The sequence below is a fragment of the Chamaea fasciata genome, unplaced genomic scaffold (genome assembly GCF_029207755.1).
Source record: "Chamaea fasciata isolate MVZ Bird 193981 ecotype frontalis unplaced genomic scaffold, bChaFas1.0.hap1 SCAF_17, whole genome shotgun sequence".
In the NCBI taxonomy this organism is placed as follows: domain Eukaryota; kingdom Metazoa; phylum Chordata; class Aves; order Passeriformes; family Sylviidae; genus Chamaea; species Chamaea fasciata.
This window is the reverse complement of record NW_027094102.1, coordinates 15,548,661-15,570,723: the sequence shown is the minus strand read 5'-3', so window position 1 is coordinate 15,570,723 and position 22,063 is coordinate 15,548,661. Positions and strand designations below refer to the sequence as shown.

The 22,063-nt window shown below is 44.1% G+C and overlaps 3 protein-coding genes across 7 annotated transcripts in view; 1 reads left to right on the top strand and 2 right to left on the bottom strand.

The window, feature by feature from the left end:
* Nucleotides 1-1,102: 1,102 nt before the first annotated feature.
* NFS1 (NFS1 cysteine desulfurase) lies at nucleotides 1,103-15,636 on the bottom strand. 2 transcript variants are annotated; one of them, XM_066198670.1, is made up of 13 exons: nucleotides 15,471-15,636; nucleotides 15,306-15,373; nucleotides 14,417-14,533; nucleotides 13,025-13,108; nucleotides 12,220-12,372; nucleotides 11,191-11,284; nucleotides 8,491-8,625; nucleotides 6,967-7,124; nucleotides 5,436-5,541; nucleotides 5,183-5,264; nucleotides 3,762-3,845; nucleotides 3,545-3,634; nucleotides 1,103-2,907 (listed from the first exon to the last, which is right to left on the bottom strand). In XM_066198670.1, exons 1-13 carry the CDS (start codon nucleotides 15,613-15,615, stop codon nucleotides 2,844-2,846), a joined length of 1,380 nt encoding a protein of 459 aa, XP_066054767.1. In that variant the 5' UTR covers nucleotides 15,616-15,636; the 3' UTR covers nucleotides 1,103-2,843. The 2 variants fall into 2 exon arrangements, with proteins under 2 accessions (XP_066054767.1, XP_066054768.1); XM_066198671.1 differs by having other exon boundaries at nucleotides 15,306-15,374; nucleotides 15,508-15,636.
* Nucleotides 15,637-15,661: 25 nt separating this feature from the next.
* ROMO1 (reactive oxygen species modulator 1) lies at nucleotides 15,662-18,135 on the top strand. Its single transcript, XM_066198669.1, has 3 exons — nucleotides 15,662-15,732; nucleotides 16,303-16,433; nucleotides 17,944-18,135. The coding sequence occupies exons 2-3, from the start codon at nucleotides 16,303-16,305 to the stop codon at nucleotides 18,050-18,052; spliced, it is 240 nt and encodes a 79-aa protein (XP_066054766.1). The 5' UTR covers nucleotides 15,662-15,732; the 3' UTR covers nucleotides 18,053-18,135.
* A 1,462-nt stretch (nucleotides 18,136-19,597) lies between these two features.
* RBM39 (RNA binding motif protein 39) overlaps nucleotides 19,598-22,063 on the bottom strand; it is a 31,296-nt gene continuing 28,830 nt past the window's right edge. For all 4 annotated transcript variants that reach the window (XM_066199110.1, XM_066199111.1, XM_066199112.1 and 1 more), the window contains 2 exons: nucleotides 20,680-20,758; nucleotides 19,598-20,590 (listed from right to left, as the gene is read on the bottom strand). In XM_066199110.1, the coding sequence (XP_066055207.1) occupies nucleotides 20,490-20,590; nucleotides 20,680-20,758 (180 nt within the window). In that variant the 3' untranslated portion in view covers nucleotides 19,598-20,489. The remainder of the gene's footprint in view (nucleotides 20,591-20,679; nucleotides 20,759-22,063) is intronic.

Below are 22,063 nucleotides of genomic sequence, written 5' to 3'. Positions count from 1 at the left end.
GGGAGAACAAGAATATTATGCTATTGGGGGGGGGGGGGGAAGTTTCTACGGATGTTCATTAAAAAAAAAAAAAAAAGCCAGAGCTTATTGGACAGCACCAGTTCCTGGAGCAGTGTTTCTGATAAGCTCAAGAGGAGCTGAACCCAAAGGCTGTTCACAGCCAAGGCCTAGTGAGCATTTTTCAGATCATGGTGCAGCCTGGAAGGGGGGATGATGCACCACCATACATTGGCATCCAGATGGTAAGAGCGGGACAGACTGAGGTTCCCATCCCCCAAAGGTTTTAACTGCATTCACTGAGGTACAGCTAGATGTTTATTCTTGGCATTACCTCTTTCTGTCATGGGGGAAGTAGCTGCACGATGTATTTTTCCTCATCTTGTGCTACAAACATTTCAAATAAACACTTGTTGTCACGGTACAGAGGATCTGTAGCTGGACAGATAAATCTGGCTATAATAAGAAACCCAATTTGGCTCTCCTAGTTCGATAAACAAGTCCCTAGGTGAAAAATCATAGGATAGATTTAAACTCAGAGACCTCAACCAATCCGTTCCAAACCTAAATGCAGATGTATCATTGGCCAGGGAGCTGGGTGGTGTTAAGACCCAGACTAATCAGTGTCTAGATCCAGGAGTTTTGAACTCCCTATATAAGAAGGTTCCAAACAATAAAACAGGCTGTTTGTCTTATGATCAAGAGGACTCCAGTCATGATTTCTGTCTCCAACCCACAACCACATGTAACAATTTGTTACTAGTATGAATGCGGTTCCCTAACCTTTACAAGTAGAATTTTTATTTTAAATCTTATCAAATAAGAGGTGGTCAAAATCTTCAAGAATTGAGGCTCTCTTTCTTCAAAATAACCACAATTTAAGCTATTTGAGTTCAAAAAAATTAGCTCAGATCAGGCACTGAGTTTGAGAAGAATGACTCTTCAAAAGTCAAATGTCAACTCAATGACAGTGAACGTCTAACAGTGTTCACAGAAAAGTTTACCCGTTTCTGTTGCCTAATTAAAGCTGCAGTTCAGCTACTTACTGATTGTCCTGCATGGTTCACCCAAGAAGGTGCATCCAAAAAGACAGACAGTAGCCAAGTTTAATTCTTATCTGTAATTTTTTATCACTCTCAAAACACAAAGAACAATTCATAAACATCTATTTCTAAAACATGCTAGGGAAAGTACGTTTATCACATGCTTAATGAAGGAAATATGTATATCCCAAGGATGAAAAAGAGTACATACAACACCGCTAAAATGTACTTATGCATATGGTAGTTTAAAAATGCAATGAAAAATAAGGTGCCAGCACTACTAACACTACAATGTTAAAATTGCTAAAGCTAGTCATTTCAAATAGAATAACCAAGGATTAGCTTCACATTACAAACAACTAAATCTGTCCTTAGTAACAAAAAATGCACAAGCTTCTGTAGTACAATCCATCCTGTGAGATTCAGCTTCAGCTTTTACATGCCACAGTTGATGCTCGAGATAGATTCCATCCCAAACTGAAGGACAACATATTGTCTATGGGGTATATCAAATTCAGCAGCTAACACAGCATCCATCAATAAACACACTAATTTGAGAGCTCTCTGTTTATGCATTGAAAAAAAGGCACTTTGCTATACAGGGTTCAGTTTCTTACTGGAAAGATCACCAAACGTAAGAAAGGAGAGACACTGATAGTAATGAATCTCATAAAACCCTTTTTAAGAGATACTCCCCTAGCATGTGCAGGGAATGGATTGCCATGCAAATCTCTAGCCAGACAGTACAGTCTGTGAGACAAAAAAACTTCAGTGCCAGGTGTTCTTATCTCCAGACAAAATATACTGGCTGGGCTGGGCAGACTCTTTGCAGCAACAGAAACCAAGGGCCCATAGGCAAACCAAGTAACAGCAAAGGTCTCATGACAAGGGGAGGAAAAAAAAAAACCAACTCCAAAAAAACAAGGAAAAAACCCCCCAAACCCCAGACTGCCATAAGACATTGCACTGTATCTGCTCTCCCCACCACCGCTACCACTGGCTCCCACCAAACTGGTGCTGCCACCAAAGCTGACATATTCTGCCTATCCCCTCCCCAGTCATTCAAGTTTTCTTTCCTCACTGAGAAAAAATTGCATGGAAAAAACATGATGGAGGGGACAGCAAAGTGCATCATGATTGTATCATAAGCTCTGAAACACAGAAGAATCTTTTGGATTAATGCGCACACACACAGAAGATGCACACACAAAAAAACAAGGAAAATGGGCCAAAACCACTCAATTTCAGAAAAAAATTGTTCTTAGTTACACATACAACGTATCTCTGAAGGCACATAGCCACAATAAAGCATCCCTTTCTTCTGGAGATCCAAGTGTCTTCCTGTCTGAGAACTTCTTGCAGTACAAGGCATTTGAGAGGCAAAACCCAGCTGATGTTGCAGGACACCCACCTCAAACAGAAAAAATCTGCAACAGGTCTGCGGTGCAAACACAACAGTGACTTGGGATGTGTTACACCAAGAAGCAACTTCTTGTCAGAATTCACTGGCCTGTAAGTTACCATGCTGATTTAATTTTCTCATCAGAAAAAACCTTTCTGAATAAATTACATTTTACCATAAATTTCTGTGTGTCAACAGAAACACAGTAGGTGTCAGACCAGCCTGCCTTTCTCCATGATAAAAACTAGTTTCATTTTTGGCTTCTTAGATTTTATGATTTGAAAGGGTAATTCACCGGTCAAAATGCAAGTGTCAGAAAACAAAATGCTGCATAATTTGCTCAAGATTGTACAGAAAAATGCATTTTAATCCATATCTAGTCTATGGATAGCCACGTTTTCTCAGTGCTGAGTCCATTTAATGCTTTTGAGGTCAATTCCATCCTGCACCATTTCCCAGAGAGGGCTGTAAAGAAAACGAGAAAACTGAGGAAAAAAAGAAAACTAAAATGCACAGGACATCATCAATAATAATTAAATAGCTTTTATCAATGACACAATGAATTAGGAGATATCTATCTGCCTGTCTTGCCCTTCTGGAGGTCAGTGAGCTTTGGATGATCAACCCTCAACTGCGTTCTCAAGCAAAAATACAAGAGATGATGGAGTAGCTGCTCCATCTCATTTCCTGCTCCCACTTTCAGCACAAAGCACTGATGTCTTTGAGACTGAACCCTTGAATTTTCATTGTCCAGATTAGTCGCCACTCTTTCAGTTTCACCAGAATAAAACAACTTATCAATACAGTAAAAACCATCTCTGGTTTAAAACCTCCTAGGTACTGCCCTATGTGCCTGCCCTACTCATATTCTTTCTGTGATAAAGGCCAGGATCTGGGAAAAGGTTTGGTGTCAGGTCTGTTTTCTTAGGAATTTGTCACTAATGTTAAAATCAGGCTCCTACCTACTTGGGGGACACTTGCTGATATAGCGAAGCACCATCAGATTTTTGAAGCAAATAATTACTATCAACTAAATAAGTCCAATTCTTCCCATGATTATCACACCTAAGCAGTCATCACGTTCAATGAGACAGCATCTCACCTCATTTCCCTCAGCCTCTTCACATGCTGTATGCACTTCTGCACTGTATAATCCACTTCTTCTTCTGTAGTGAAACGACCAATGCCAAACCTAAACCAAAAGAAAATTATTAAGGAACTGAATAACAAGCATATAGAGGGGGTGGAACAAATCTACCATTGACTTTTATCAGGAAAGAAAAATATTTGGAAGCATTAGGGCAGACCACACCACACACCTTATAGATGAGTGAGCCAAGTCTTCATCTGTTCCGATTGCCCGCAAAACATAGGAAGGCTCCAGAGAGGCTGATGTGCAAGCACTGGGAATGGAAAGGCAGGGAAATGTCAAACTTGCTTAATCTCCTCCAGCAAAGAACAGGTCACTTACCTCTTTACAATACCCTGTATCAGCTTCCCCAGCCTCCGAGAAACCACAAGTGAATACAAGCAAGTGAAGTGATATTTCTGCTACCAAAGCAGAAAAGAATACAAGAGGGAGGCATTATCGAGAAATGAGAGTAATAAATTAGGAGCAAAAGGAAAGGAGAGAGAATACAGATAATACATAAGAATAAACATAGAGGCAGCAGGAATGCAGATTAAGAGGTAGTTGAAGTAGAGGCTGTGAAAAAAAGACAAAGATGGAAACTATCCAGAGAGGGTAACACGCCAGGAACATAAAAGGGAAAAAAAAAAAAAAAAAAAAAGGCTTCACAAGCTGCTTTTTGGCAGCAGAACAAATAAATGAAAAACAGTGCACAGAGGGATAGAGCAAGATGATTGCCATGGTCAACAGCGAGAGCTTCCACCTTGCAGCAGTATAAAGAATTGGTTACATGCCGTGACACAGTTTTTACAGGTAGCAACACGCGGTGCCAACTGGAGAGCTGTAAATAGCTCCCCAATGCACAAAGCAGAGACTCAGAAAAGATCTTCACATTACAGAAGTGTTTGGCCTCAGGGACGGACATGTGGAGACTAGTTCTTCCTGCTCATAGTGCCAACCAGTTTCTAATTAGGATATATTGACCACTTTGTTCTCAAAGGTGGAGGAAGGAGAGGAAGGAATTACACTCCATTCCTTTCATCATGAACATCAGGTTTGTCTTGGTAACTGAAATATTACTTGTCACTCCTGTAGTCAGGAGAGCTCCATAAAAGCACATGCACTATTCTTTCTTGCTTTTGCATTTAACACAAGAACTAGGAGCTGATTTAATTCAGATACATGCTCAGCCTCACTAATTGCAGTTAAAATCTGCCAAAGGACAGAAGCTGTTCAAATCTTGGTGGCCTTTAGAATGCAAGTGTCACCAAGTCAAGGCTACTCAAATAACCAGTTTGCAAGGCTAGTAGGTAGGAATTTCTGGGTTAGTTTTTGTGGGGGTCTTTTTGTTAGGATTTTGTTTTTTGGTTGGTTTTTGTTTAGTTTTGGTTTTGTTTGTTGTTTTTTTCTTCCAGGATAAGTAAATTTGACCTTCAGCTAAAATGTGTCACTTTAACACCACTGCAGAATGTAATCAATGCCAGGCTGACTCATTAACTGAATATGCAAATACGGAGCACAGAGGAGACTACTACTTAGATTTAACCTTCATTAGCACATGCTATTTTCTCTCAAAAACACACTACTATCCTTCCCATATGTTCCACATACCTTCCTGAAGACAGAGCCACATCTTTCAGAGCCATCAGAAGACTCTCCCCTTCCACATATGCAAAAGATAAATTGATGCATCCTACATACAAATAAATGAAATAGAAAAAAGAAACCATCAACTAAAATCTCAGGCAAATTGTCCCCTGCAAGGCAGGGCTTGCATCATGTGCTCAAGTATATTATTCAGCCACAGCCATTAACACCAAGGAGCCAGACAGTACTAATGGGCTCAGAATTTTGCTCAAGTTACCTGGATAGCGATGCTCTCGATCTCCATTCATCACCACATCAGGAACTTCACTCATTATTTTTGTAACCAGTCGTTCTGCCAGTTGTAAGATTCGCTTATGGTCATACTAGCAGGGAAACCAGAAAAGACACAAATAATAAACAGTGTACAGTCTGACCTCACTCAAACTGCTTTGTGTCACCAGCTGCAAGCAGAATTAAGTAACTGGGTTTGGCCAGACAAGGTAAAGAACACAGCTGAAACCTAAACTGTCAAACTCTGCCTGCTCTAGACACTGTTTTAAAAGAGAATAACCCCTTGGCTCCTAGCCAGGTCGGTCTTCACAAATGTTTTAAACCATTCAGAAAGACCTACCTACACAAGCTGCCAAACTGACTTTTATAAAAGCACTGAGCTCTTTGGATTTAAAGACAAGTTAGGCAAGGGAGAAGATGATGCATTTTGCACAAGAAAGGGCACCTATTACGGCAAGCACCTCGTATTTCCCAGGAGCTCTCTAACTGTACCACAGAAAGACATGGACTTGCAAATTACTACGAACTCAGCTTTTACAGTAAGTAACCTGCACGGTGAGAATTGCCCATGTGCAGTGTCTTGTTCTAGACTGAAAAATGAGGTCACTTATACCAAGAAAGCAGTAAGGTCTGGGATTCTGGGATCAGCTTTGGCACACAGAAATGGCCACATGCACACATGCAATTCATGCTTGTTTACACTCGAAAAAGTGAAAAGAAAACCAGGCTATCTTCAAAACCAGTTGGTTTCAAAATGCCATAAGTCTGCCAGGCAAGAAGGAGAATCCAAATTTGAGGCTTGTGCAGAATTCAGACTCTGCAGGCTCCCCTAGCCTCAACTTCCACAACTACACAGCTCAGATGGTGGAATTCTGCCTGTCTCCTAAAAAGAAGCTTGATCCTTTGGGTGCAGATATCTGGCCAATCCATCTCATTGTCACTGTAAGTATTTTTACTTTCCAGCTGTAAGGAAGGCATTGGTGCCCACAAATCAATGCAGCAGCATACAGAAGCTCAGACACCAGACCTAGCAAGCAAACTTTACTGTCCAAGCTAGGAAAAAAGAAAATAAATTCTTAGTTGCAAAGCTGCAGTAAACTTGAACTTATACTTAATAGGTACAATACATATAATAACGGACTGGGAAGTCTCATTTTTTCAATATACATTACATAAACCTGACAGTAATTTCAAAGACGCTGCTTATACACCTGTGCATAATGGAGAAGTAAATACAAGCACATAAAAGCCATATTTCACTAAAACTGACTGTCAGTTGTAGCCTTGTTGTAGAAAACTATGACTCAGACCACTTCAAGAAAAAAGAAACTTTAGAAAGAATTTAAAATTACCCAAAAACATCCCTTTAAATTCTCAAAACACTCACTTAATGCTAAAACATGAGAATCAAATTTAGATCAGTTACATGGATGCAAAAAGACCGAAGGAATCCAAGATCTAAATGGCGCTGTTATACTATTTTCTGGAACCCAGGGCAAGAATCTTGTTGCACATACCTCCATCTCCTGCTGTGCCACTTCACATGCTGCCCCTAGTCCAACTGCTAGAGGCGTGGGCACAGTCCCAGACCGCAGTCCTCTCTCCTGGCCTCCCCCACTCTGCAGGGGTTCTAGTCTGACGCGTGGTCGGCGGCGAACATAGAGAGCACCGACCCCTTGGAAGCAAGGAAAGCTGTTTTACCATATGCCTAGAGTTCTGAAATTATGAACAGGGACTCCAAGCTTTGCTAACATTCCTTATTTCCACAGCAAACACACAAGTGGACACTTAACTGGAGAAAAATAAAGTGAACAAGTTCAGTATTATTTTCTAGAAAATGGTGTTTGTCCTCAGTGATCATGTTGAGGCTCACAGAGCTTCAGCCATGGGAGCTCAGCTTCTTCCACTCTGCTTCAGTCACTCAAGGACTCAGCGCTTCCCTTCCTTTCCACAATTCCTGTACACAGTTGAAGTTCAGGCCCTTGCACTGAAGTTTTTATGTGCATTCACTAATGTTCTCTTACTGACCTCCAAATTCTTTCCCTGGATTACTAGGCCAGCACCAGTCCCAGGAGTCCTCTCCCTTTCTTCTTATTAGGAAGATTCATTAGTGGCAGAAATTTTCAGCAGGTGGATTAGATGAGCCAGTTTTGCTAGTCAATCAATTGAATGCTCTACTCTCCTCACCTAGAAACCATATTTTCATGTCTTCAAGTGCCCTGGTACACTTAAGGAGTGACTGTCACCACAAGAAGGACAGTTGCAACTTCCAGGCATAACAAATGGCAAAAATTTATGTCTGTCATCTGTCCAAAATTACTGGTTGAAAACTTAGTTCCAGAGATAATGTCTTCAGTTCCCAGCAGAACTCATACAGAAAAAAATGTTGAAAACTAAGAATTTTGTCTTTTGTTTCCAAATAGCACATAGCATACAGCAAACCTCATCTCTGGCTCTCCAATGGGTTTGTGACCCATTGTCACAAACCAAATGGACCTTGACAATAATAATAGCTGGATTTTTAGTATTTGTGAGTCAACCAGAAAATGCATGGCTGCATATTAAAGCCCATTCTGCAAAGAAAATGTGCAAATGGAGTTGGGGAAATGAAGCCACTGGAAGTAAAAAAACAATAAAAAATCACCAATGAGTTACCTTTTGGTCTCCCTGTTGCAAGTCACACTCTGGTCTAAACTTTGCCCTATAACCAAGTGATTTGATTTCAATCATTTCATCATCAGTTCTGCTTCACACCAAGCAGATGACTCTTGGAAAACCCCACTGCTGTAATGCTGCCACCATTATAAAATCCTGGTTTTTGTTCCTTCAGTGATGCCACCTCAACCATCTAGCACTCAAGATCCACTTACCGCAGCTCTATGCCGGCAGCAGTGCCTGAGCTACTCTGAAGTCTGTCCAACACCACTCAGAACAGTTTTCTACAGCTTAAATAACTGACACTATATGACTTCACACCATGTGCAGTTGCCTTAAGGTAGGTATGGAAACAACAATTCCCTATAAAGCACTTCAGTGAGTACCTTTGGGCCCATAAATTTTATGGCCACTGATGCTCATTAGGTCAATTTTCATGTTGTTGACGTCCATAGGAATTTTACCAATCGCCTGTGCAGCATCCGTGTGAAAGAAAACCTTATGTGCACGGCAGATCTCACCTGTAGTAAAAACACCAAACCAAAACCAGGTTATCTTAACCAACTGCTATGATCCCAAAGATTCCAGCGATGGATCTAAAGCAATGGTGAATCTAAAACAACAGCAAGTTATTTAGGTATCTGAGGTGACAAAGGCAGAAATTGGGGCTGCGATGTTTCTTTTACAGTGAAGTGGGTAAAGCTGTGCACAGGATACAGTAGCTGTTGCCTTGGCACAGGTAAGACTACAGTAATTTTCTTCAGTTGAGAAGTTAAAAAGTCTTCTATTGTTAAGAACTGAGATTATTTCCAAACCCACACCAAACAAGTTTAAGAACAAATGGTTGCGTGAAATAACAAAGTCTCCAGACAGGAATGACTCCACAGCTGGACAATTTCTTTTTCTTGTTCTTTTTCTTCTCAACATCCAGTACAAGCCAGCCTTCCTTTCAAGTTTGCATTTGCCATGTATTTTTATGTCATTTCCTCTATTTTCCAAGTTTTCCAACACTCACCTTCAAAAACATTCTCAGAATTGTGACACACACACTTATTACTACCACCTGAAGTCAGCTGAGCCTGCCACCAGGCTAAAATATATGAAGAAACAAAATAACATATCGTTCATTGGCAGGAAATGTAATTTTTATTTTTGTCATCAAAAAAATCACAATGAATCTTCCACAGAATCTGCACAGCTGCATCCAAGACTTCTCCTCTGCACAAGAGGTTCAACATGATACTTGACAGGCTAAGTAACCCTCCTGTGGTCCAGCATGGTTAGGCCACAGGCAATAACGGGCCACAGGCCACATGGTAACGGGGCCTCAGGCTCCCTCAGCAAGGCCTCAGCCCTGGCCTGTTGCATCTGTTATCGAGGTGTTATGAGAACATACTGGGGGAGCTAGAGCTGGCACGAGCTGTCTCTGGCATTTTTAAACATGGGACCATAAGTAAGGACCTTGACAATATAAGCACAGCAGGAGAATAAGAATGCTTGGGCCTATAAGCAACTCACTGATGGTCAAATGCTTGTCAATGAAGAAACAGAACCTTGAAAAACCTTGGCAAAAATGCTGCTTTCAGCTTAATGAGGAAAGAAACAAATGCAGCAGCTAAGCAAGAAGAAAACTGTGTGCACAACAAGATGCCTGCCACAGCCTAAAAACCCAATATCCTATGGAGTATGTACTCCAGAGCAGAACCAAAACCGAAATACTGTCTAAAAATTCAAACATCTTATGAAAGGATGTCTTGAATATGAAGGTGTGCTGGTTTCGGCTGGGGTAGAGCTAACTTTCTTCACAGTGGCTAGGATAGGGCTGTGTTTTGGATTTGTGCTGAACACAAGAGGTGATAATACAGAAATGTTTCTAATATTGGTAACCAGGGCTTGCACAGAGCCAAGGCCTCTTCTGCCCCTCATACGGCCATGCTGGCAAGGGGGCTGGGGGCACATGGGAGGCTGGGAGGAGACACAGCCAGGACAGGTGACCTAAACTTACCAAAGGGATAGCTCAGACCATATGACATACGTCATACATTTTCAGTATAGAAAGCTGGGAGGAAGAAGGTAGAAGGGGGAGACATCTGGAGTGAGGGTGTTTGTCTTCCCAAGTCACCACTGCGTGGGACAGGGCCCTGCTCTCCTGGAGGTGGATGAACACTTGCCTGCCCATAGGAAGCAGTATAGAATTCTTGGCTTGCATGCATGGTTTTTGCTTTCCGTACTAAACTGTCTTTATCTCAATCCATGAGTTTCCTAGCTTTCACCATTGCAATTGTCTCCCAGATCCTGCGGTGGGGGGTGAGTGGCAGCTGCAAGGTGCTTGGTTGCCAGCTGGAGTGAAACCAGGACAGAAAGGGTATGTGTGTATGTTTTGCTACTGTCACAGGAAACTTGATCAACAAATCGTCTGGGATCCAGGGAGCTGGAGGATCATCAGGGAGGCACCCGCTCACCCTGCCTGCTCCAACAACCATGGTTCTCCAGGAGCTCCCTTCATCTGCTCTGAGGTTCCTGTCACTCTCCCTGCCAGCTCAGAGCCTGGCTCACCGTCTCCCTCCATCCCCTTTCAGAAGCATAGCTCTTCAGTGGCCTTTTGGCTTACAATGGAATTGTTCATGACTATATATGACAATACTGGGGGAAGGATTGTCCAAGTGTGGTGTTCACCATACTCTCCTACTCCAAATCCTGTACATTTCTCCTCTTAAACACTACAAGTGGTCAATAAATCATTATAGTATATAAGCTCAATTTTGGCCAGTTATTCTGTACAATTTCTTCATCCATCATACAAGCCAAAGAATTGTAGCTGATCCATCCAGAGTAATGACTGCTGCAATGCTCACCATAAAAGTACTGAATTTCATTCTCATTTCCCTTTTGAAATCAGTTTTTATTGGGAGAGCAGTATTATTTATTTATATTACATTTTTTATTTTAAAATATTTATCTTATTATTTTGTCCTTAGATATATTACACCTAATTTTTTGCATCAGTACCATTTGGGAATGAAAATATTAACTAAAATGAAGCAGAAGCAACCTTATCTGGCATCTAGAAGCCACAGTGTACTTACCAATGTCATGAACTGGCTGCTTTACTCCTATTTCATTATTTACAGTCATTACAGAAACCAAACTTGTATCCGGCTGGAATGCAGCCTCCAGTTCCTGGTGAAAGATTCAGTGGAACAACAGTTGTGACTAATAGAGAAGCAAGACTTCTGTGCACATCTTCAATTTACCAGCAACTCAACCACCAGTCCCTCATTTGCAACAAACACCTAGTGTTCTCACTAACAGCCCTGGGGAGAACACTAACCCACGTGAGCATTAAATGCTTGTAGAAGAGGAGTGAATCAACTGCATTTCTGCATGTTCTAACCCTTTGACGCACCTGCCACCCCACTTGATTAAATCATATCTCAACAGGTTTTGCTATATCCCTGAATTTTTCTGAACTACTTTTTTTTTAATGAATTAACCACCCACAGAACAACTTAAGCCTCCTCTAGCCAAGGTGAGGCTGGCTGTAAAGGAACTGCTCTTTATACAAAAGTCACATCACACCTGCAGCAACATGCTCAGAAAACACGACTCATTATTGTGCCCACCGGCTGATCCATCAGTCCCATCACACACACACCACCGCTCTTCATGGCAGGTGAGGGACTGGGAATAAAATTGCTGCTGCCCTGTGCTACAGGATGTCAATGATGAACTAAATACATACAACTTCTACATCTCAGGGCTGCAGCCAGTACATACAGAAAGGCTGGCTCATGGATAGCCTTAAGAAGTAATGTAATCACTGAAACAATGCCTCAAGTACTGGGCTCCTTATAGAGTACACAGCAGCTCCACCTGCACGGCAGCAGCTGAACGGTGGGATAGGAGGTGGATGTTCTGGTTGAGAAAAAGTGTAGGACATCAGAAAGAACAGAAAATCCTTCTCCAGATCTGACAGAATTGACTATGACTCTCATTCTACTTTGTGATATTTATCATTCTTTCCTCTTTTTCATCTAAAGGACACAAGGTTTTGAGCATCAATTTGAAGCAAAAACCTCTTTTATTTTTAGTTTCTTCTGTCAGTAACAACTTACCTTCAGATCTATGAGCCCATTTTTTTTAACAGGTAGATACGTGACACGAAACCCTTCTGTTTCCAGGGAACGACAAGAATCCAACACACACTTGTGCTCTGTTTGCGTGGTAATGATATGCTTTTTTCTGGATTTATAGAACCTTGCAACACCCTGTCAGGCATAGTCCATGAAAAAGAAATTGGCCACTGAATAAAGCAGGCATTACACACTATGACTGGAAATAAGAAATTACTACTTAGATAAAGTTCATTTGGATTTTTCCTGTTTGACCCAAGTTGTGAATCTAAAAGGTACTGACACATAAGCCACACTCCATCAGCACCTGCTTTTCAAAGCATCTCACTTCTCAAAAACTGTGAAAATGTTTATTGCTGCTAAGCTCTAGAACCCATTAACCAAAGCATTTTTTTGAAAACTTTTGCAGTGGAGTCATAAACACTGACAAGTCTGAACAACCACATACTACGTACACATCCTAGTCTTCATCAAAAAAAAATTTCTAATCCACATGTCCGCTATATTTCACAATAAAGATTTTAATTACATAAGCAGAAGTATTGTATTTGGTGTATGCAAGACAAACATAAAATATTTTACAACGCCCTCAAAATCATGTCCTGAGCACCAAAACATTCATTCATGTATTTCAGCCACATATGTAACAGAGTACCACAAAAAGTAAATCCAGAAATGCAAATACGTTATACTCCAACATATTAACATTTAAATTGTTGAGAGATGCATACAGTTTTTAAATACATAATTTTAACATAATAAATAAGAATCAGTATAAAACTTTTACCTTAATTGCCATATTATTAGATTCTGTTGCACCACTGGTAAAGATAATTTCACGTGAATCAGCTCCTATTAAATCTGCAACTTGCTGTTTAAAAAGAAATACAAATTTGACTTGTTAAGAAAACATACAATGAATTCACTACAGTAAAATACATGTGAAATGTTTTCAAGAATACTACCTTGAGCTTCAAAAGGATTACAGCTGATACCTATCAAAGTAATGCTATAAATAGTCTAAATATCTGTATCATAAAATACACAAGGAATCCACAGTCATTAGGAACGGTATTAAGCATTAACCTGTTATAAAAGAGATTAAACCTGAAGTAGACAAAACTCCATTACATAATACTTCAAAGAAAAATTACAAACACCCCTACCTGAGATTAGAAGAATGATAAAACATGGAGTTAGTTCAATGACTGCATCAACATGCTTGTGACTCCAGAAAACTAAAAATACCAAGGCACTTTTACTTAAAAGTATTAGTTTCTGCCATTTTAGTTGCTCTAATTTTACTGTAGGAGCAAGTGCTGGCTTCTGCACCTGGGACACCCTAGGTGTCCAGACAGACTGGGGAACAAGAGGCTGGAGAGCAGCACCACAGGAAGGCACCTGGAAGCTTGGTGGAACAGGAGGCAGCAGTGCCCCGGCAGCCCCAAGGGCCAGCCCTGTCCTGGGGGACATCAGGCCCAGCACTGCCGGCCGAGCAAGGGGCGACTGCCCCGCTCTGCTCGGGGTTGGCCTCACCTCGAGTCCTGGGGGCAATCTGGGGCAAATCTATATAAGGATATGAAGTTATTAGAGAACATCCAGAGGAGTGCCATGAAATGGTTAAGGGCCTGGAGGAAAGTCTGCAAAACAAACAGCTGAGGTCACTTGGTTCTCAGTCTGAAGAAGAGGAAACTGAGGTCAGACCTCACTGAGGGCTGCAGCTTCCTCATGAGGGGCAGCAGAGAGGCAGCTCTCTGCTCTTGGTGACTGACAGGGCCTGAGGGAACAGATAGAGCTGTGTCAGGGGAACTGTAGGCTAGATACTAGGAAAAAAGTTTTTTACCCAGAGGGTGCTCACACACTGTAACAGGCTCCCCAGGGAAGTGGTTACAGCCTTAAGCCTGCCATAGTTCTTTCAGGTACCTAGTGGGATTGTTGGGGTATCCTGTGCAGGGCCAGAGTTGGACTTGATGATCCTTGTTGGTCTCTTCCATCTTCAAATATTCTATGATTCTATCTTTTCCTGCAATAAATCTACTAAAGTACAGCTAAGCAAAGAGGAAGCTGCTAAATATAGCCCACAAAGAAGAGGGTTTGGGGGTTTTTTTTAGGTTATTTTGACCCTGAATTTCCTCAGCAGCAGGAAAACCAACACAACCACAGAGAGACAAAGACTCACCCGCCTTGCATTCTCCATGGCAGCCTCGCTCTCCCAGCCGTAGGCATGGGTCCTGGAGTGAGGGTTGCCATAGTAGGCTGTTAGGTATGGGAGCATGCTGTCCAGGACTCTGGGATCCTGTGGAACACAAACCACCCAGCTTTAGAAAAGGAGAAGGGAAGGTATATCTGCTCCCTCTGGACATGCCCCCTTGCCATAGGATCAGCAGCACTTCTGTTGTAGTGTCTTGCTTTAGCTTAAGCCTGACCCTGAAAACTTGAGGCTATTACGTGTTACAGGTAACACAAGTATTTGGCAATTTTTTCTGTGCATGTAACCCTGATCTTCACTGAAGGTCAAAGAAGAACAGCATCATTTAAGAAAACATAATCAGAGAACGGTTTGGGTTGGAAAATATTTTAAAGCTCATCTTGTTCCACACCCCTGTCACGGACAGGGAGACACGTTCCACTAGATCAAGACACGACAAGCCCCATCCAATCTGGCCTTTCTTCTGAGAAAAACAAACAAACAAACAAACAAACAAACAAACAAACAAACCAAGGTCTTAAAATGTTAAGAAAAATGTCAGACCAGTATTTTGGTTGAATTCACTTCCTGCTTCTCGCAACTGTCCCCACTCCAGCAGGGGTCGGTGCGAGCCCCTTCGCCACGCTCCCGCCCTGCTGTGCTGGGGCTGTCCATCCAGGGGGCTGCCCGGCGTAGCTACAGCCTTTCCGGGGAATGCCCGGACTGCCCAACGGTGACAGAAACAGCCTGCGCCGCTCCAGGCGGCGCCTAACGCCGCCCCAGACCCCCACGGCAGCTCGGGGCACACGCGACCGCTCGGACGAGAGAATCGGGAGTGCGGGGACCCCGCTCGGCTTCCCATGCTCGGTGCGGCCCTTACCAGCGGGGTGGTGGCCTGGACATCCATGTAAAGCGGCCGAGGAGCACCGCTGACATCGCCGGTTCGCCCTGAGGAGAAAAGATAGGGAAAGCGGCTGTCAAGGGCTGGGAGTAGCGGGGGGGCTGTCCCTGCCTGGACAGGGGCTCTGCCCGACAGCGGCCTTACCCGATCCCGATCCCGATCCCGATCCCGATCCCGATCCCGATCCCGATCCCGATCCCGATCCCGGTCCCGGTCCCGGTCCCCCCGCCCGGAGGCGCCGCGGGGCTCGTTCGCCCCTCAGGGCCGCCAAGCGTCGCCACAGCAGCATGGCCGCCCGCCGGGCAGAGCGCGGGCGTGCCCGCCTCTTCCTTTACGTCATGGCGCGCGTCGGAAGCGGGGCGCAGAGAGGCGGAGGCGCGGTGCGGCCTAGCGAGATACGGGAGAGGTACGGGAGGGGTACGGGAGGCGTGCGGGCGAGGCGGGGCGGGGATCTGGGAACAGGGTGTCCCGAGGTCCCCTCAGCGCGCGCTGAGGACCCCGGTTCGCCCCCGAGGGCTCTTGCGCCGGACGGCAGGCGATGAGCGCCGTTCCCCGGGCGGGCACGGCCTGAACCTCTGCGCTGAGTCCCGGTCCTGGCCGCGGTCTCCGTAAGGGTGGGGTTCACTGCCCGCTCCTCTGCTGCCGAGACCGGCGGCAGCCGGGAAGGACGGGCCAGCAGAGGAGGCTCGATCAGGTGCCGCGTGCGCTGCTTATTGGGGACTGAGAGCACACAGGGTGAGGCCCCGAAACAGCCTCGGCAGCCATAGCGGCGCTCGCAGGAACTTGTTGAGGGGAAACGAGGCCGTCGTTCCCTCCTTGTCCTTCCTACCTGACAAGGAAACAAGCCCGGGAACCAGCACAGCCTCCAGCGCTGCAGACGCGAGAAGCTCTGAGCTGCACGGGCCTGCCTGCCAGGCCATTATAGAAGTCTGTTAGACAAAGCAGTAAATCGGTGTGGCTATTGTTTCTTTTTTAGATGCCTGTGACCGTGGGCCCGTATGGGCAGTCGCAGCCCAGCTGCTTTGACAGAATAAAGATGGGTTTCATGATGGGCTTTGCAGTCGGCATGGCTGCAGGAGCGTTGTTCGGCACATTTTCCTGCCTCAGGTACGCCAAGGAAATGCCTCCTACAGACAGGTGGGGACAGGGTGATAGCCAGAGAGAAACGTCCTACTGTGAGGTTGGGAAGGGATTGGGTCTGGTCCTGTGCCAGTCCCATGAGTGGAACTTCATCTGTGAGTCCAGCTACTGCAGTAAGCCGTGGCCTCCAGCAGCTGAGTCTGGTGCTGGCAGGGCATCGCCTCTGGGTGCCCCGTGTGCCAGGAGGTCACAGTTTCACAGACCTTTTCTTGCCTCTTGTAATGGAGGCTCAATGGGAAGCTGAGGCCATGGAGGATCAGCTCCAGGAGGAACTGGATGAATTGTTTGTGCAGATATATGTGCAGCCTCTCCTGGCCCTAAAGCTTCCTTAGGTGTTCTGTAAGCTCTCAAGTGTCTGCATCACGGACCCTTTGCGTGTCCCATGCCCTGCACAGAGGCAGTTGCCAAACTGACCCCGAGTCTGGCAGGAGTGTGGGTAGAGCCATGGCTGGCATTGGCACAGTTCCACTGTGCAGTGGAGAGGGGCAATGTTCCACCTTCCCCTGTGGCTCGCCAGCATGCTGACATGAAAACAAGCCATGCTTGCTGCTCTGTGTTTGGTGACTGGCCTTGCACATCATCTATGACAAATAATCACTGAAGTCAGCTCTTTCATACTTTGCAGAAGTCTTTCTCTTTGATGGTTTTACCATTTTACCAAACGTGGGCAATGATTTGGTAGTGAGATGAAGGAGGAAAAGGCACAAATCCTAATCCAGTGGGAGTTTGAAGTTTCATAATCTCTCTCTGTTTCCAGAGGGTAAAACAGCATGATGCTGGCAGATGATACATATTATGGGCATTTAGAAGAACCAGTGAGAGTGCTTTTGTTGTACTTTGTTTTAAAAATGAAGTGCATGAAATTCCTCAGACCCTAAAGTCACTGCAATGCTTAGAAGCCAAGTATTACAAGAGCTTCTTGAGACAGAACAATTCTTTTTATTTTAGTCTGACCTCAGGTAAGTGAAAACTGGAGAACAGAAACATTTTTTGAAGTTTCTAGGCCTTTCAGGTGTCCCATATTAAAAAGAGAGTCAGTAGTAAGTGGAAAGTGAATTTTAAATTTGTGATATTAAAAAGACTGCCAGTGCAGCTAGAGAGGATGGCAGTACAATAGCTCAGACAATTCTTTTTGTACTCTGGCAAGTGAAATACTTGGACAGCATTTTTTTTTTCACATTAAGGGTATTTGGGAGACCAGGATACAAAGCTGTTCCTGCTAAAGGTGTGGCAGGAACGTTCCATTGCAGGAAAAAATACACATGGGTCATTGGTGAGGACCACCCAAGAGCCCCTGCACTAGCACAGGGCACTGCAGCCAGTCTCTAGGAGGCAGCAGCTGTACAATTGTAGAGATTTTGACTGAAGAAGTGTTCAATTTGCTACCATGAGCTCATTGTCTCAGATGTTTTCTGCTGCATGTCCGTGACCTGTCAGGTTTGTTTTTATATAACCCCTCTGGTTTTCTTTATCTCAGGATTGGCATGAGAGGACGAGAGCTGATGGGTGGAGTTGGCAAAACGATGATGCAAAGCGGTGGGACGTTTGGGACATTCATGGCCATTGGTATGGGAATACGCTGCTAATCTGGAATTTGGGATTTATCCCAGAGTGCCCCCACCCAGCCATTCCTCCGCTGTACAATAATAAAGTCTTTAGATACCCGGAAGTGAGAGCTCTTAATGATACAGCGCAGTCCTACTCTGTGCTCTGCTGGTTGAAAGCATGCTTTTTACAAAATTTCTACTTTCTTCCCATCTCTTAGTCCCAAAACAATGAGAATTAATGATCACTTTTACTACATTAAAGTTCCTGTTTTACAGATATAAGTACACCGTACAAGTTTCTCCCTTTGGCCCTTGGGCAGCTCACGTTGTCCATGTAGGTGTGGAGCTGCTGTTCCTTCATGCATTCCTGAGGCTAGGAAAGTTAGATAGTGGGTACTTCAGATTAATGATCAAATTTCTGTCCCCTTGTAAAAATAGGTGGGTTGAAACTGGTTCCATTTCTGAGTTCCAAGTGTCATGGGGCGGATGCCCTCAGCAGAGTAAGAGACCCCAGGATTCAGGCAGGTCCCATGAGCTGTGCTCCCACAGCCAGCCTTTTCTTATATTCTGGTTTAGCAAGGTGGTCAGTACTTCCCCAGGAGAGAAGGGGACTGGATCCCGTCTGCTTCTCACCAGCCTCAGAAGCACTGCTTACAGCTGACCTAGGAAAGGGCTGTTGGTGTTGTAGTCTTTCATTACTTGCCTTTTGAAACAAGGCCTCTCTCTGCTCCTCCTTTAGTCTTGTGTAAGGAGAACACATGAGCAACATCACTACCCTCAACTGGCACCTCTACAGTCTGGACCTGGTACCAGTGCCTTTTCCCCAGTTTTTAAGGCAGAAATGCAAATTCACCACTCAAAGCCTGTTCTCAGATGAAGCATACCTAGAGAGCAGCTCTGCTTCTTCAGCTGTATTACTATTCCCAGGATCCTGCTGTATTCCCAGCCCCTCCTCACCTTTGCCTTTTGCTTGCTCCCAGTTCCTTGATTAAGGACAGGCCTTTGCCCTTCTACAGCTCAAGCACAGCTACAGCCCCAGGGGCTGCAGAGTAGGTTCTCTCCCCACAATACCACGAGAACACTAGCAGCATGGCTGCCTGCCCCACCTTCACCCACTATGAGGAATGTTCTGTTCTCCCTACTCTCTCCACCTTGGTCTTTTCTTAGTGATTAAAAAGGCCAGGGAGATGGGACAGGGGTAGAAAGGACAAAGCACAGGGGCAGTCTAGAAACAAGACTGAAAGCCAAAATAACTGACTCCTCCAGCCCCAGGACTCGTAACCACTTGTGAAGAATGGGAGTGGAATTGGGGCAGGAGGGGGTCATCTCTGGACTGAACTTCATGCATGCCTGAGAAGGGTAAGAGTTGTGCCCAGATCCTCCACAATCATGCGCACACTGCACAGAGGGCTGGGAACAGCTCCTGCATGTACTCTCTGAGCACATGGTATTCCACGGCTACCTGGATAGAGTGCTGTGGGATCACAGACACTGGGCATTGCACAGCATCTATCAGCTCCAGGCCTAAGCCCACACTGCTTAAGTCAAACTGGGACAGCAGAGAAATAAAGTTTCATTAAGGCCTTTTTAAGAGAATTTTATTTGAGTGGTTCTTACAAAGATTGTTGCAATATGAAAGTCTTTGATAGAAATATCAAGCTGTCTTGTCAAACACACTGAAGTAACCCAAAAATATATTTCAGAGCTCACAGAGCTTAAAAAGAGCAAAGATTATGTGCAACCAGAACAAAACACATTTCTGTATTTCCTACCCATTTTCAGACTCAGCTGAAATCCTTCAGCTCTGCCCCACTGCGCACACGGAAACTCATCCGGAAATGCAGAGATGTTTTGTTTGGAAACTTAGACACACCTCACAGTATTTACAAAGAAACTTTTACAGATACAATAATCGAAAGTTACCATCAAGAAATTAAACCCTTCAATCCTCCTACTATTACCAATTTTTCAGCACAAAGCAAGCTGAGTCACTGTCTGCAGTCAGCATTCAGTAGCTTTTTGGACTTTCCATTTATACAAAAACACTAAATATATCCTTCATCCAGTCCCTCTCTGATACTACCCTTGAGCAGATCACCCACATTTAGTGAAATGTAAAATGTCTTTGCTGCATTAAAAGAAAGGCTCATGAAACATTAAAAATGTCATTACGTCCCATCTGCCTTTTACATAGTACTTGTTATCTATGAGCTACTTCTCAGTTCCTACAGATCACCTTTGTCAATGTACAAGAATTACAAGGCAGAACAAGAAGTCAACAGCTTTGTATACAGTGAAAATGCTAGTTAGGGAGAATGAACACACTGCATTTCTGCTTACTTCATTTTATTTTTAAAGATAGCAGGAAGTGTACACAAAAATGACATTAAATCCTTTCCTTTAGTTTTATCTAAATAAAAGATAACTCAATCTTCCTCCAAAAAATACCTATGTACAAAACTGACTAAATTAATCTTCATCGTCGAACAGGAACCAGTAGTTGGGTTGCAGTCATAGAGTCTGGGAAAAGGCTGTGGTATGTTGGAAGAGGTACATATGCTGCTGTAATCATTTTACCTAATCACAAGAGGGAAAAAATTAAAAATCAGTGTTTGGTCATTTCTGTAATGGATGACTAAACGCAGACATGTACATGGAACACTCACCTGCAAACCACCTCCCGTGCAAAGCATTGACAGCTGCGATGGCAGCAGCGATGGAGGGACATTTGACATACACATTGCCCTGCAAGACAGAACAGTGCAGCCTGTGAGGAGCTGGAGATACTTTCCCCAGTGCTGTTCCTCAGCCAATCCTGGACCTGGCTGTGATGGGCACACCTGCTCCACCGGGCACCTACTGGCATTTATCAGTAACACAGGATGAGCACAAGAGAAGTGGACAGTGGTACTGGCAGGCACTACTCCACTGTGGCAGTTATTGCAGCATTCAATTTTTCTAAATAGGATTTTGCAAGACAGCTCAAACATGCATTTAACTGGCAATCACTGAACCATGCATGGATGGCTGATCTGCTCCTGAGAGCCTTTTAGAGAGAGAATCTAAAGGCTCATAATCATTAACACCATGTGAAAAAGAGCACAAGGGGTCTGGCTCCCCCAAAGGCAGCCCAGCTGCCAAGGTCTATAACCCACTAACCTCAACCACATATGCTCCACTCAACATGCAAGCTCACAGCCTTGATTCCACAAGAACCAAGCACTCCTCCTTCTCCCAGATGGGAAGGACAAGCAGCACTTCAAGGGAGACTGATACTGTAAAAATTCTCCTACATAAGCATCAGCATGCCCGTCTTTACTTGAACAAGAACTGAGGCAAAAGGAAAATCCCATCCCAGCAGAGCTGGAAGAGCCTGAGATAGTTCCCAAGGTGAATGACAGACTAATCTTTGAACTTCACCAGAAACACCTGGAGTTTCCCGTCTGCAAATGAAGCACTGTGCCTCCCTTATCAAGAGAACTGCAAGACTCACATCCAACACACAGATGCCCACAGTAATTTTTCTGGCTACTCGCTTAAAAATAGACCATCAGTATTACCCAAGAAGATCAATTCTAGCTGAAACAGATTTTTTTTAGGAAAAATAGTACATAAAAAAACAGACTCCAACCTTTCCTTAGCAGCTTTAGTCAGCCTATATTAACTCTTCCCACTGCAACCTAACTCATTCCTTTTTCATGGGGTGAACCTGAGCTTAGGGGCTGGTGATTAGGGCACTAAGCATTCAATTAACACATACAGCCTTGCTCTCAGCCTCCCCCTGCAAAGGCACCCAAGCTGCTTAAATGCCCGAATGAGGTGCAGGAACACAAAGCTGTGGTTTTCCTTTAACACCCAGCAGCACAGATAGGTGCACTCAGCTGGGACTCCAATTGTTTCATCCGCAACAAATCACACCCTCATAAGCCAACCCGACAGTCTTCAGGATGGAAGTCTGTCTGGGACAGAGCCCTGAAGGTGCCCAGAATCTAAGCTGGAAAACAGAATGGTACAATGGAAACTCTATCAGTGGGTATTTTTTATCTGTGT